The sequence below is a fragment of the Hypanus sabinus genome, chromosome 3 (assembly GCF_030144855.1).
Source record: "Hypanus sabinus isolate sHypSab1 chromosome 3, sHypSab1.hap1, whole genome shotgun sequence".
Lineage (NCBI taxonomy): Eukaryota > Metazoa > Chordata > Chondrichthyes > Myliobatiformes > Dasyatidae > Hypanus > Hypanus sabinus.
This window is the reverse complement of record NC_082708.1, coordinates 193,479,901-193,494,932: the sequence shown is the minus strand read 5'-3', so window position 1 is coordinate 193,494,932 and position 15,032 is coordinate 193,479,901. Positions and strand designations below refer to the sequence as shown.

Here is a 15,032-nt window from a genome sequence, read left to right as displayed (position 1 = left end):
GAGGAGCAGACTCAATATGCTGAATGGTCTACTTCTGTTCCTATATCTTATGGTCTCTCTGGATAAAGAAATTTATCTGCATCTCTGTTTTAAATGAATACCCCAATATCCTGAGGCTGTGCCCTCTCATCCTAGATTCTCCTACCATGGGAAATATCCTTTTCACTTTTACTCTGTCCACGCCTTTCAACATTCAAAAGATACTCCTGCAGCTTCTAAATTCCAGCAAGTACAGACCCCGAGCCAAATGTTCCTCCTATGATAACCCTTTCATTCCAATAATCATTCTTGTGAACCTCCTATGAACCCTCTTCAATGCCAACACATCTTCTCTTAGATGAGCTCAAAACTGTTCACTGTACTCAAGGTGAGGCCTCACCAGTGCCTTATAAAGCCTCAGCATCACATTCCCATTCTTGTATTCTAGACCTCTTGAAATGAATGCTAACATGGCATTTGCCTTCCTCACCACCAACTCTACTTGCAAGCTTACCTTGAGTTCTGCATAAGGATTCCTAAGTCTCTTTGCATCTCAGATTTTTGGATTTTCTCCTTATTTAGAAAATATTCTGCACATTTATTTCTACTACCAAAGTGCATGACCATGCATTTTCCAATATTGTATTTCATTTGCCACTTTCTTGCCCATTCAAGTCATTCTGCATCCTACCTGTTTCCTCAACACTACCTGCCCTCCACCAATCTTCATATCATCTGCAAACTTGGCAACAAAGCCATCTATTCCATCATCTAAATCATTCATATACAGCATAAAAAGCTGTCGCAATGTCGACCCCTGAGGAACACCACTAGTCACTGGCAACCAACCAGAAAAGGATCATTTTATTCACACTCCTACCAATCAGCCAATGCTCTAACCATGTTAGTAACTTGCCTGTAATACCATGGGCTCTGAACATGTGTGGCACCTTGTCAAAGGCCTTCTGAAAGACCAAATATACAACATCCATTGCATCCCCTTTACTAATCCTACCTGTAATCTCCTCAAAGAATTCCAACAGGTTCATCAGGCAGGATTTTCCCTTAACGAAACCATGCTGACTTTGTCCTATCTTGTCCTGTGTCACCAAGTACTCCATCACCTCATCCTTAACAACTGACTCCAACATCTTCCTAACCACTGAGGTCAGGCTAATTGGTCTGTAATTTCCTTTCTGCTACCTTCCTCCTTTCTTAAAGAGTGGAGAGATATTTTCAATTTTCCAGTCCTCTGGCACCGTGCCAGAGTCCAATAATTTTTGAAAGTTCATTACTAATGCCTAAACAATCTCTACCACTAACTCTTTCAGAACCCTAGGGTACAGTTCATCTGGTCTTTCAGTGACAATAACTGCACTGACTTCTCTTCCCTCACACCTTTCGATATCCATGTGCGTGCATGTGCGCACACCCATGTCAGGTATAACACAATCATATACACCCACCAGGTGTCGGGGGGGGGTTCTCAGTTTGCACGATGGAATGTGGTGAGTGACCCTGCCAGCTGTGGCCCTCCATATACACCCAATACAGCCAAAGGTGAGGGTCAATCCTCTGCAAAGGGAGCACATTTTCCCTCACCCCCTCCACCCTACAGTCCCTTCACTCACCTTGGGAGAGAGCAGTGGGGGGGCCACAGGGGATACCAGACCGGCAGGAGTGGGCATGACTGGGGCAGCCAGCGGGGTCTGTGCTGGTGTTCCTGGATCACTGCTGCTCATCTCTCCAGCTGATGGTGAGGGGGTGGCAGATGAGGCTGTGCCCACACTGGAGGCTGCTGAGCTTGCATTGCGTGTCGGCTGTGGAGAGAGGGGCACTGTTTAGTGGTGGGGGTGAGCCACCCTGCGAGGGAGCATCCACATTGCACGTAGACTGTGAGAAAAGGGCAACATTCAGTGGAGATGATGCAGCCCCCAAGACTGTCCCAGACCACCACCCCGTCCAGCATGAGCCCATCAGCCCTTCTCTCCTCGTTAGACTGGTCAATCCACTGCCTGGGGTGCATAACCCCACCTCGCCTACTCAGACTCCGAACCCCTCACCCAGAACCCCCAACCCTCCCCAGCTGAGCAAGTATTCTAACTGGTTCCATCATCGCCTGGTATGATGCCACAGCACAGGATTGGAAAAGCTGCAGAAAATTGTAAACTCAGCCAGCTCCATCATGGGCACTGGCCTCCCCAGCGTCGAGGACATCTTCAAAAGACAATGCCTCAAAAAGCCAGCATCCATCATTCAGGACCCTCATCACCTGGGACGTGCCCTTTTCTCATTGTTACCAGCAGGGAGGAGGTGCACAAGCCTGAAGACACACATTCAATGTTTCAGGAGCAGCTTCTTCCCCTTCGCCATCAGATTTCTGAATGGACAATGAACCCTTACTGCTTTACTTCTCTTTTAGCACTACTTATTTAACCTTTTATTTCTAGTTCTTATGGTAATTTATAGTTATCATCATTATGCATTACAATATACTGCTGTTGCAAAACAACAAATTTCACAACATATGCCGGTGGTATCTCTGATTCTGAGGGAGAACAGTTCACTCCCCACAGACGCTTCCAGCCCTCTGCACCCTGAACAGACTGTCCCTGGCATGATGAGGGAACTCACACTGCACTCCCGCCCCCCACCCTGTACATGGTTAGGGGAGCTCATACACCCTCATCCCAGGCACAGCTAAGGGAGATCACACCCAGGCACGGCAAGCAACTCTCCCCAGGCACAGAAAGGGAGCTTACTCCCTCACCCTGTGGCACGGCAAACAACTCTCCCTGGGCACAGAAAGGGAGCTTACTCCCTCACCCTGTGGCACGGCAAACAACTCTCCCCGGGCACAGAAAGGGAGCTTACTCCCTCACCCTGTGGCACGGCAAACAACTCTCCCCGGCCACAGAAAGGGAGCTTACTCCCTCACCCTGTGGCACGGCAAACAACTCTCCCCGGGCACAGAAAGGGAGCTTACTCCCTCACCCTGTGGCACGGCAAACAACTCTCCCCGGGCACAGAAAGGGAGCTTACTCCCTCACCCTGTGGCACGGCAAACAACTCTCCCCGGGCACAGAAAGGGAGCTTACTCCCTCACCCTGTGGCACGGCAAACAACTCTCCCCGGCCACAGAAAGGGAGCTTACTCCCTCACCCTGTGGCACGGCAAACAACTCTCCCTGGGCACAGAAAGGGAGCTTACTCCCTCACCCTGTGGCATGGCAAACAACTCTCCCCGGGCACAGAAAGGGAGCTTACTCCCTCACCCTGTGGCATGGCAAACAACTCTCCCCGGGCACAGAAAGGGAGCTTACTCCCTCACCCTGTGGCACGGCAAACAACTCTCCCTGGGCTCAGAAAGGGAGCTTACTCCCTCACCCTGTGGCACGGCAAACAACTCTCCCCGGCCACAGAAAGGGAGCTTACTCCCTCACCCTGTGGCACGGCAAACAACTCTCCCTGGGCACAGAAAGGGAGCTTACTCCCTCACCCTGTGGCATGGCAAACAACTCTCCCCGGGCACAGAAAGGGAGCTTACTCCCTCACCCTGTGGCATGGCAAACAACTCTCCCCGGGCACAGAAAGGGAGCTTACTCCCTCACCCTGTGGCACGGCAAACAACTCTCCCTGGGCTCAGAAAGGGAGCTTACTCCCTCACCCTGTGGCACGGCAAACAACTCTCCCTGGGCACAGAAAGGGAGCTTACTCCCTCACCCTGTGGCACGGCAAACAACTCGCCCCGGCCATGGAAAGGGAGCTTACTCCCTCACCCTGTGGCATGGCAAGGCATGACGAGGAACTCTTCCTGGACACGGTGAGGAATCTCACCAACATCTTTTTAAAGACACGTAAGCATCAAACTGTAATCACAATTAGTTGAGTGGTCATTAACAGTGGTTAATCATTAAATGACAGAGCTTTAGACATGCTGTTTAAAACTCTCAGCACAGAATAATGAACAAATTATTATTCACTCTCCTCCACAGACACTGCCTGACCTGCTGAGTTCCTCCAGCATTTTGTGTGTGTTGCTCTGGATTTCCAACATCTATAGAACAGGTTTGGCGAACTAGACCACAAATCTAGGTTATCAGGTCAGGTCCCTGCCCTCACACTGACATTCTCCCTTCAACTGGTCAGCACTCCTCCGGGCACCTGCCCTCACAATGACCCCTGACCTTTAACCCAATTCTAAACCAGGGCCACAGTCCTGGGACCACACTCATGGGACAGCTCCCCCATCCTGTCCACCACCAAACACCCTCCCAATCTTCCTTCTTCCATGGAAAACAACCCCGTTCTCGATTCAAACCTGGGAGAACTCGCCATTAATAACCAAAGCATCTTCAAGCTGGAGGAACAGTGAGGGTATGGGGAGCAGACAGGGACAGGATCTATGAGGGCAGCTGTTGAGTTATGGAAAGATCCCAGGTCGTCCACTCTGGTGAAACAAGGCACTGGTTGAAAGGTGAAGGTCTGAGTACTATTACCACGATACACCACAGCACAGACCTTTCATACCATCCTGAAGAATGCTAATCCCGCTCACACGATCTGACCGGTGAGAATATCAGTCTTTACGGGGAGAATCAGCCCTCCACTGGCTGTGATAGGCTCCATCGGTCGTGTCAGTCTGGGAACATTCACTCGGATTTGCCTGAAAAAGATGATCTGTCCCAGGCTCTGGGCTCTTCTGGATGGGTCACATTGTGTGTGCTGGGACGGGACGGGTGACTGTGTTTGCTGGGTTGGGACGGGTGGCTGTGTGTGCTGCGATGGGTCCCTGTGTGTGCTGGGATGGGACGGGTAACGTGCCGGGATGGGACGGGTAACGTGCCGGGATGGGACGGGTAACGTGCCGGGATGGGGATGTATCACGGTGCATTCTGAGACAGGTCGCATATGCTGGGATGGGATGGGTCACTGTATGTGTTGGGATGGGGAAGGGGATGGATTGCTGGGTGCAGGGGGTACAGTGGAGATCCCAATCCCACACGCTGTGACCACGGCTCACCTTAGTGCGTCGAACGGGTTGCTGCATCACAGCCAGAGGGAGCAGAAGAGGCGAGAGAAGACACAAGCAGCAGTAGCATCGGCCAAACAGAACGGGAGCAGAAACGAGAGAGAACAGCATCATAGGTTAGTATAGAGTGGCACGTCAGTACACAGGGTCAGACAGCAGACAGCAGTGAGGGACAGCCTGCCAACACCGCTCCACACAACACTCACAGCGCACACTGGGCCAAGTCAACAGTGTAAACACAGACACACATTCACAAAACCCAGTCACTCAACACACCCCGGTCACACAACCAGAAATAAAAAAGGCGAGTTAAAAGGGTAATGTTATGGTAGTTATGAAAGATTTCAACATGCAGGTCGATTGGTAAAATCAGGTTGGAAATAATCTCAAGAGAGAGTTTTTTGAATGCCTATGAGATAGCTTTTTAGAGCAGTTTGTCATTGAGCTTACTAGGGGATCAGCTATACTGGACTGAGTGTTATGTAATGAACCAGAGGCGATTAAGGAGCTTAAGGTAAAAGAACCCTTAGGAACCAGTGATCACAATATGATTGTGTTCAACTTGAAATTTGATAGGGAGAAAGTCTGATGCAGCAGTATTTCAGTGGACTAAGGGAAATTACAGAAGTATGAGAGACGAGTTGGCCAAGGTAAATTGGAAGGAACTGCTGGCTGGATGTCAGCAGAGCAGCAATGGTGTGAGTTTCTGGGAAAAATGAGGAAGGTGCAGGACATGTGTATTCCAAAAATGAAGAAATACTCAAATGGTAAAATAGTACAACTGTGGCTGACGTGGGAAGTCAAAGTTAATGTAAAAACAAAAGACAGGGCATACAAGAACATAAAAATTAGTGGGAAGACAGAGGATTGGGAAGTTTTTTAAAACTTAGAGACCAACCAAAAATTTCACTAGAAGGGAAAAGATGAAATATGAAAGCAAACTACCAAATAATATCAAAGTAGATAGTAAAAGTTTTTTCAAGTATGTTAAAATTAAAAGAGAAATGAGAGTGGATATAGAACCACTAGAAAATGAGGCAGGAGAAATAATAACGGGAGACAAGGAGATGGCTGATGAACTAAATGAGTGTTTTGTGTCAGTCTTCACTGTGTAAGACATTAGCAGTATGCCTGATGTTGTAGTTTGTGAAGGAACAGAAGTGACCATAACACCATAAGATTTAGGAGCAGAAGTAGGCCATTCTGCCTACTTCACCATTCAATTATGGGCTGATCCACTTCATCCAGTCATCCCCATTCTCCTGCTTTCACCCCATACCCTTTGATGCCTTGGCTAATCAAGAACCTATCTATCTCTGTCTTAATTGCACCCAACAAGTTGGCCTCCACAGCCGCACGTGGCAACAGATTCCACAGATTTACCACCCTCTGACTAAAGTAATTTCTCCGCATCTTAGTTCTAAAAGGACATCCTCCAATCCTGAAGTCGTGCCCTCTTGTCCTAGAATCCCCTAACAAGGGAAATAACTTTGTCATATCTAATGTGTTCAGGCCTTTTAACATTTGGAATGTTTCTATGAGATCCCCCCTCATTCTCCTGAACTCCAGGGAATACAGCCCAAGAGCTGCCAGACGTTCCTCATACAGTAACCCTCTCATTCCTGGAATCATTCTCATGAATCTTCTCTGAAACCTCACCAATGTCAGAATATCCTTTCTAAAATAAAGAGCCCAAAACTGCACACATTACTCCAAGTGTGGTCTCATGAGTGCCCTACAGAGCCTCAACATCACATCCCTGCTCTTATATTCTATACCTCTAGAAATGAATGCCAACATTGCATTCGCCTTCTTCACCACCGACTCAACCTTGAGGTTAACCTTTAGGGTATCTTGCACAAGAACTCCCAAGTTTCTTTGCATCTCTGCATTTTGAATTCTCTTCCCATCTAAATAATAGTCTGCCCATTTATTTCTTCCACCGAAGTGGCTGCAGTTATTGTTACAAGAAAGAAGGTGCTCAAGAGTTAAAATTGGCATGTCGCAAAGGTAATGATACAGTTGTCATGGGGGATTTCAACATGCAGGTAGACTGGGAGAATCAGAATGGTACTGGACCCCAAGAAAGGGAGTTTGTGGAGTGCCTCCGAGATGGATTCTTAGAACAGCTTGTACTGGAACCTACCAGGGAGAAGGCAATTCTCGATTTAGTGTTGTGCAATGAACCAGATTTGATCAGGGACCTCGAGGTAAAGGAACCATTAGGAGGTAGTGACCATAATATGATATGTTTTAACCTACAATTTGAGGAGAAGGGAAAATCGGATGTGTCAGTATTACAGTTGAACAAAGGGAACTATGGAGCTATGAGGGAGGAGCTGGCCAAAGTTCAATGGAACAATACCCTAGCAGGGAAGACAGTGGAACAACAATGGCAGGTATTTCTGGGAACAATGCAGAAGGTGCAGGATCGGTTCATTCCAAAGAGGAAGAAAGATCCTAAGGGGAGTAAAGGGCAGCCGTGGCTGACGAGGGAAGTAAAGGGCAGTATAAAAATAAAGGAGAAGAAGTATAACATAGCAAAGATGAGCCAGAAACTGGAGGACTGGGAAGCTTTTAAAGAGCAACAGAAGATAACAAAAAAGGCAATACGCCAAGAAAAAATGAGGTACGAAGGTAAACTAGCCAAGAATATAAAGGAGGATAGTAAAAGCTTCTTTAGGTATGTGAATAGCAAAAAAATAGTTAAGACCAAAATTGGACCACTGAAGACAGAAACGGGTGAATTTATTATGGGGAACAAGGAAATGGCAGATGAGTTGAACAAGTCTTTGGATCTGTCTTCACTAGGGAAAACACAAACAATCTCCCAGATGTAATAGTGGTCAAAAGAACTAGGGTAAAGGATGAACTGAAGGAAATTTATATTAGGCAAGAAATGGTGTTGGATAGACTGTTGAGTCTGAAGGCTGATAAGTCCCCGGGACCTGATGGTCTGCATTCCAGGGTACTTAAAGAGGTGGCTCTAGAAATCGTGGACGCATTGGTAATCATTTTCCAATGTTCTATAGATTCAGGAACAGTTCCTGCTTACTGGAGGGTGGCTAATGTTGTCCCACTTTTCAAGAAAGGAGGGAGAGAGAAAATAGGGAATTATAGATCAGTTAGCCTGACGTCAGTGGTGGGAAAGATGCTGGAGTCAATTATAAAAGATGAAATTACGACACATTTGGATAGCAGTAGGATGAATCTGAGTCAGCATGGATTTATGAAGAGAAAATCACGCTTGACTAATCTTCTGGAGTTTTTTGAGGATGTAACTATGAAAATGGACAAGGGAGAGCCAGTGGATGTAGTGTACCTGGACTTCCAGAAAGCTTCTGATAAAGTCCCACATAGGAGATTAGTGGGCAAAATTAGGGCACATGGTATTGGGGGCAGAGTACTGACATGGATTGAAAATTGGCTGGCTGACAGGAAACAAAGAGTAGTGATTAACGGGTCCCTTTCGGAATGGCAGGCTGTGACCAGTGGGATACCGCAAGGTCTGGTGCTGGGACCGCAGCTGTTTACAATATACATTAATGATTTAGATGAAGGGATTAAAAGTAACATTAGCAAATTTGCTGATGACACAAAGCTGGGTGGCAGTGTGAAATGTCAGGAAGATGTTATGAGAATGCAGGGTGACTTGGACAGGTTGGGTGAGTGGGCAAATGTATGGCAGATGCAGTTTAATGTGGATAAATGTGAGGTTATCCACTTTGGTGGCAAGAACAGGAAGGCAGATTACTATCTAAATGGAGTCAAGTTAGGAAAAGGGGAAGCACAACAAGATCTAGGTGTTCTTGTACATCAGTCAATGAAAGCAAGCATGCAGGTACAGCAGGCAATGAAGAAAGCTAATGGCATGCTGGCTTTTATAACAAGAGGAATTGAGTATAGGAGTAAAGAGGTCCTTCTGCAACTGTACAGGGCCCTGGTGAGACCCCACCTGGAGTATTGTGTGCAGTTTTGGTCTCCAAATTTGAGGAAGGACATTCTTGCTATTGAGGGAGTGCAGCATAGGTTCACAAGGTTAATTCCGGGAATGGCGGGACTGTCATATGTTGAAAGATTGGAGCGACTAGGCTTGTATACACCGGAATTTAGAAGGATGAGAGGGGATCTGATTGAAACATATAAGATTATTAAGGGATTGGACACACTGGAGGCAGGAAGCATGTTCCCACTGATGGGTGAGTCCAGAACTAGAGGCCACAGTTTAAGAATAAGGGGTAGGCCATTTAGAACAGAGATGCAGAAAAACTTTTTCACCCAGACAGTGGTGGATATGTGGAATGCTCTGTCCCAGAAGGCAGTGGAGGCCAAGTCTCTGGATGCATTCAAGAGAGAGGTAGATAGAGCTCTTATAGATAGTGGGGTCAAGGGGTATGGGGAGAGGGCAGGAACGGGGTACTGATTGTGTATGATCAGCCATGATCACAGCAAATGGTGGTGCTGGCTAGAAGGGCCGAATGGCCTACTCCTGCACCTATTGTCTATTGTGAAAAACTTGAAAAACCTAAAAGATACATAACCAGAGGAACTGCATCCTAGGGTTCTGAAAGAGGTAATGTTTAGAGATTGTGGTAGCATTAGAAATGATCTTTCAGAAATCATTGGACTCTGGCATGATGCCAGAGGACTGGAAAATTGCAAATGTCACTCCACTCTTTAAGAAAGCAAGAAAGCAACAGAATGGAAATTATAGACCAGTTAGCCTGACCTCAGTGGTTGGGAAGATGTTGGAGTCAGTTGTTAAGGACGAGGTGATGGAGTACTTGGTGACACAGGACAAGATAGGACAAAGTCAGCATGGTTTCGTTAAGGGAAAATCCTGCCTGGTGAACCTGTTGGTATTCTCTGAGGAGATTACAAGTAGGATAGATAAGGGGGATGCAGTGGATGTTGCATATGTGGACTTTCGGAAGGCTTTTGACAAGGTGCCACACATGAGGCTGCTTACCAAGTTAACAGCCCATGGTATTACAACATACCCCGGTCACACAACACACACACACACAGATATACTAAGTGGTCACATACTTTGTCTCTCACACAAACACACACACACACACACACACATATCCTGGTCAGTCAACATACACACACACAGACACACAGCAGTCACACACCCCGTCACATAACACCCACACATCTTGTCCCACCCCAATAGTACGCATATGCCCAGTAGAAAGAGACCCACTAGGAATCTTTCCCAAATGCACAGCCTTCCTAAAAACACACCAGCTGAAATCACTAACAACTCCAGAAAACCCAACCACCACCCCCCACCCCCCAAAACAGCAGCAGAAATACCAAACCTACAACCCCTAGTCCTTATTGAGGGATCAACAACAGTGAGTAGTTTGAAGCTCCTGGGTGGCAACATCTCTGAAGGTTTACCCTGCGCCCAAAATGTTGTTGCCAGCATGAAGAAGCCAAGACCGTCCCCGTATTTCATTAGGACTTTGATATTTGCTATGTCACCAAAAACTACCAAATTTCTACACATGTACTGTGAAGAGCATTCTATCCGCTTGCATGATCATCAAAAAAGTGGCATTCATCATTGAGGAGGACCCCCATCACCATGGACATGCCCTCTTCTCGTTGCTACTGTCAGGGAAGAGGTACAGGAGCCTGACAACACCCACTCTATTAATAGGAACAGCCTCTTCCCCTACATCACCAAATTTTTGAATGGACAATAAACCCATGAACACTATCTCACTCAAAAACAGAAGATCTGCAGATGCTGGAAATCCAAGCAACACACACAAACTGCTGGAGGAACTCAGTAGGCCAGGCAGCATTCATGGAAAAGAGTATCGTTGATGTCTCAGCCCAAAATCTTTTCCAAAGATGCTGCCTGGCCTGCCAAGTTCCTCCAGCATTTTGTGTGTTGCATTACCTCACTATTTCTTTGCTCCTTTTTGTATTATTTATAAATAGTATATCTGATGCATTGTACTCTACAGACTGTACTTCTACGAGAAAACAACTAATTTCGCAAAATATGTCAGCAATGATAGCCCTGATTTTGATTCAATATTTCATGATTATCATGTATGTAATTGATATCTCCCTCTGATCCCCTGAGTCACCCATTAACTGCAACCTTCCAAAGTACATCAGTTCACAGATTAAACTCCGCCTAATAATCAATACTGTTCTTTGAACTGAGAGCAGGTTGCACGGCCAATTTCCAATAAAACCAGAAGACATAGGAGTGCAATTAGACCATTCAGCCTATCAAGTCTGCTCTGGCATTCCATCATGGGCCGAAGTATCTGTACTGTACTGTTGTGTCCTATGGTCTAGATATACAAAGAATAACAGAGGGAAGAGTGGATATTGGGCAGCTTTGGGAAAATAGAAATGGGGAACAGAAGCTCAATGCATACTTTGTGTCAGTGTTCACACCAGGGATATTTGAGAGGCTCATGGATGAGGGTGCCTCAGTTGCGTAGTGGTTAGCACAACGCTATTATTTTAAAATATATATTATCTCTGTTTTGCACTATTTTTAAGCTGTTCAAAATACATTATGTATTTACTGTATTTGATTTACTTTTTTTCCTTTCTATATTATAATTTATTGCATTGAGCTGCTGCTGTTAAGTTAACAAATTTCACGACACACACCGGTGATAATACACTAGATTTCTGATTCTGATTACAGCTCGGCTTCAGAGCTTGGAGTTCAATTTCAGCATCCTCTGTATGAGAGTGCAAGTGTTTACCCTGGCTGCTCCAGTTAGCTCCCGCAGTTCAAAGACGTACCGGTGAATAAGTTAATGTACATTGTCCTATGGTTAGCTTCAGGTGAAATCAGTGCATTGCTGGGAGGCATGGCTCAAAGGGCCATAAGGCCCTGTACACACTCTATCTCAATGGCAGAAAAATAAAGGGTGATGTAGGAGGGAAGAGTTAGATTGGTCTAAGAGTAGATTAAAGGGTCAGCACAACATGATGGGCCGAAGAGCATGTACTGTTCTATGTTTCATGTTGTTAACACAGTCTAAGTTCATCTCAAAGAGCAGTACTCATCCAGGCCAGGGCTCAGCCCACCAAACCCTCCAGGCTCCCATCTCTCAGCTCTTCCCCATTTAGCTGTTTGCTCAGCCAGGAACAGCTTGTCATTTACGACCACTTATACACTCCCAGCTGGGACTGATGCGATATTCCTTCGCCACAGCAATCCTACCCTGCCCTGCGCTGAGCTGAGCTAATGAGCTAACCTCTCTCTGCTGCTGTTACTGACCGGCACTCTCAGATGATTACATGACGGACCCATCCCTGCTTCCATTGGATACATCTGTCATCAACGGCCATTTGAACTTCCATCCCCCTGTGCTGCTGTGCCCCGGATGTAACCACAAACGCAGCACAGGATTGCACTGCAGGGCACAGACAAACTGCACACTCGCCTGCATACACGCAGCTCAACCACAGTAAACCCAGGCTCAAGGAGGGCAGAGTCAGGTGCACTGCACAAGGACACACTCACACACACACACACCTTCACTGGGGAATGAGTCTCTCTCACTCTCTCACTCACACACACACCCCTTCACTGGGGAATGAGTCTCTCTCTCACACTCACTCCTGGCAGAGGAACACGTAACAGAGGTAACACAGAGAAGCCATAACCAGTACTGACCCAGACATCCTCACAGCAACCGTGAGATACACCCAGGAAGAATACACTTCACAAACACAGCATCAGTAACTGTATGTATCATTTAACCTCAGGAAAGAGGGAGGAAAGGGACTGGGAGGCACTGGAACTGAAGTAGGAATCACAGTGTCAGGGAGCAAAGCATGCAGAGACAGGGAAGGAGGCTCCGTCAGTACCTTTCTCGCGGCTGGAGTCTGCCTCATCATTATGCAAAAGACAGAGAGATGGTGTCAGTTTAAAGACGCAAGGGGCTGCGATAGCACACAGCCACACACAGTCGGTGCAGCAATGGAGAAGGGACAGCCACTGCAGACATGCAGAATACAGTCTCCACACCAGCGAACAGCACTCCCCGCTCTTAGACTCCACTGCCCACACCCCTCCACGGATGCTGACGTCAGCCCTCTTTCCCTACCGACGCATGGCAGCTGGGGCACCTCCCCACCCTCTTCACTGCTTACTCCCCCAGGGGGCCAGCACCGTGCTGCTGTAACCTAGCAACACTGCACGGCAGCAGAGAGGCAGGCCATCTGCTCGTTGCCCCACCCCCTCGTCTCAACAATGGGCCACATCCAGAGGGCTTACATTATTTCACTGCAGTCTATAACATCCATCAGCCTGACCCCAACCCTCCCCCTCCGGAACGTCCCAGTCACTCTCACCCACACCCCTCCCAGACTGGAACCCCACATCATCGACCACTGCCCTTATACAGGATCAGACACAAAGTGAAACTACCTCCTCACTATCCCAGGGTCAGGCAGAGGAAAGCTCCCTCCACACCATCCCATCACACACTGCTATAGTCAGCAGAGCGAAACTCCCTCCACACCACTGCATCATACACTCTCTGGGTCAGGCACAGGGTGAAACTCCCTCCACACCGTCCCATAACACACTCCCAGAGTCAGAAACAGAGTGAAACTCCCTCCACACAATCCCAGGGTCAGACTGAGTGAAGCTCCCTCTACACTGTCCCATCTTGCACTCCCAGGGTCAGACACAGAGTGAAGCTCTGACTACACAACTCCATCACACACTCCTGGGTTCAGACACGGAGTGAAGCTCCCTCCACACCATTGCATCACACAATCCTGGGTTTAGATGCAGGGTGAAGCACCCTCCACACAGTCCCATCACACATTCCCAGGGTCACACACAGTGAAGCTCCCTCTGCACAAACCCATCACACACTCATGGGGTCAGACACAAAATGAAGCTCCCTCCAAAATGCACATGATGCATACCAAGGTCAGACTCAGTGGGGCTCTATCTACACCGTCCCATCACACTCTCCTGGGGTCGGACACAGAGTGAAACTCCCTCTACACCATCCTATTACATCTGGAACACACTGAAGCACCCTATACACAATCCTACCACATTCTCCCAGTACACAGTCAGAGAATGACAGCGATGGTCACACTACAGAGGGGACTATATATAGTCGGTGATGGGGTGCAACGATCACAATGACAGAGGGAACTGTGTACAGTCAGAGAGTGATTGTGATGGTCACATTGACAGTGGGAACTGGACAGTCGGTGATGGGATGCAACCGTCACACTGACAGAGAGGAAGTATACAGTCAGTGATGGGCACACTGACAGAGGACTGGGTACAGTCAATGACAGGATGCCATTGTCACACTAACAAAAGGCCATGGGGTGCAATGGTCATACTGACAGAAGGGATGTGTACAGGCACTGATAGAGGGGACCGTGCAGTCTATGATGGGGTGTAATGGTTGCACTGACAGAGGGGACTGTGTACTGTCACTGACAGAGGGAACTGTGGTGTGACTGTCACACTATGTAAGGTCGGTGGGCAATGAAGTGGCAGATGGAATTCTGAAAATTGTGTGGTCGAGCTCTTTAGTAGAAAAAACAAAAGCCAAAAATCTGAGGCATAATGGCAGTTGGGAGTCCTTGTTCAGGATTCCCTAAAGGTTAATTTGCAGGTGAGTCTGTGGTGAGGAAGGCAAATACAATGTTAGCATTCATTTCAAGAGGACTAGAATATAAAAGCAAGGATATAACATTGAGGCTTTATTAAGCAATGGTAAGTCCTACTTGCAGTATTGTGAGCAGTTTTGGGTCCCTTATCTGAGAAAGGATGTGCTGACATTGGAGAGAGTTCAAAGGAGGTTCATAAAATTATTCTGGGATTGAAAGGCTTGTTATGTGAGGAGCAGTTGATGGCTCTGGGCCTTTACCCACAAAAATTCAGAAGAATAAGAGGTGACCTCATTGAAACCTATAGATTGGTGAAAGGCCAATCTACGGTGGATGTAGAGAGGATGTTTCCTATGGTGGGAGAATCTCAGGCCAGAGGA

The 15,032-nt window shown here is 47.3% G+C and overlaps 1 protein-coding gene across 7 annotated transcripts in view; it reads right to left on the bottom strand.

Annotated features, from left to right (window-relative positions):
* The window catches only part of LOC132392016 (dynactin subunit 1-like), a 284,878-nt gene that overhangs the window by 104,816 nt on the left and 165,030 nt on the right, over positions 1 to 15,032 (bottom strand). For 3 of the 7 annotated variants that reach the window (XM_059965917.1, XM_059965919.1, XM_059965915.1), the window contains 2 exons: positions 5,002 to 5,022; positions 1,611 to 1,799 (listed from right to left, as the gene is read on the bottom strand). In XM_059965917.1, coding sequence (XP_059821900.1) covers positions 1,611 to 1,799; positions 5,002 to 5,022 — 210 coding nt within the window. Of the gene's footprint in view, positions 1 to 1,610; positions 1,800 to 4,499; positions 4,732 to 5,001; positions 5,023 to 12,873; positions 13,051 to 15,032 lie in introns of those variants that run through there. The other 4 variants (XM_059965920.1, XM_059965921.1, XM_059965922.1 and 1 more) reach the window with 4 other exon arrangements.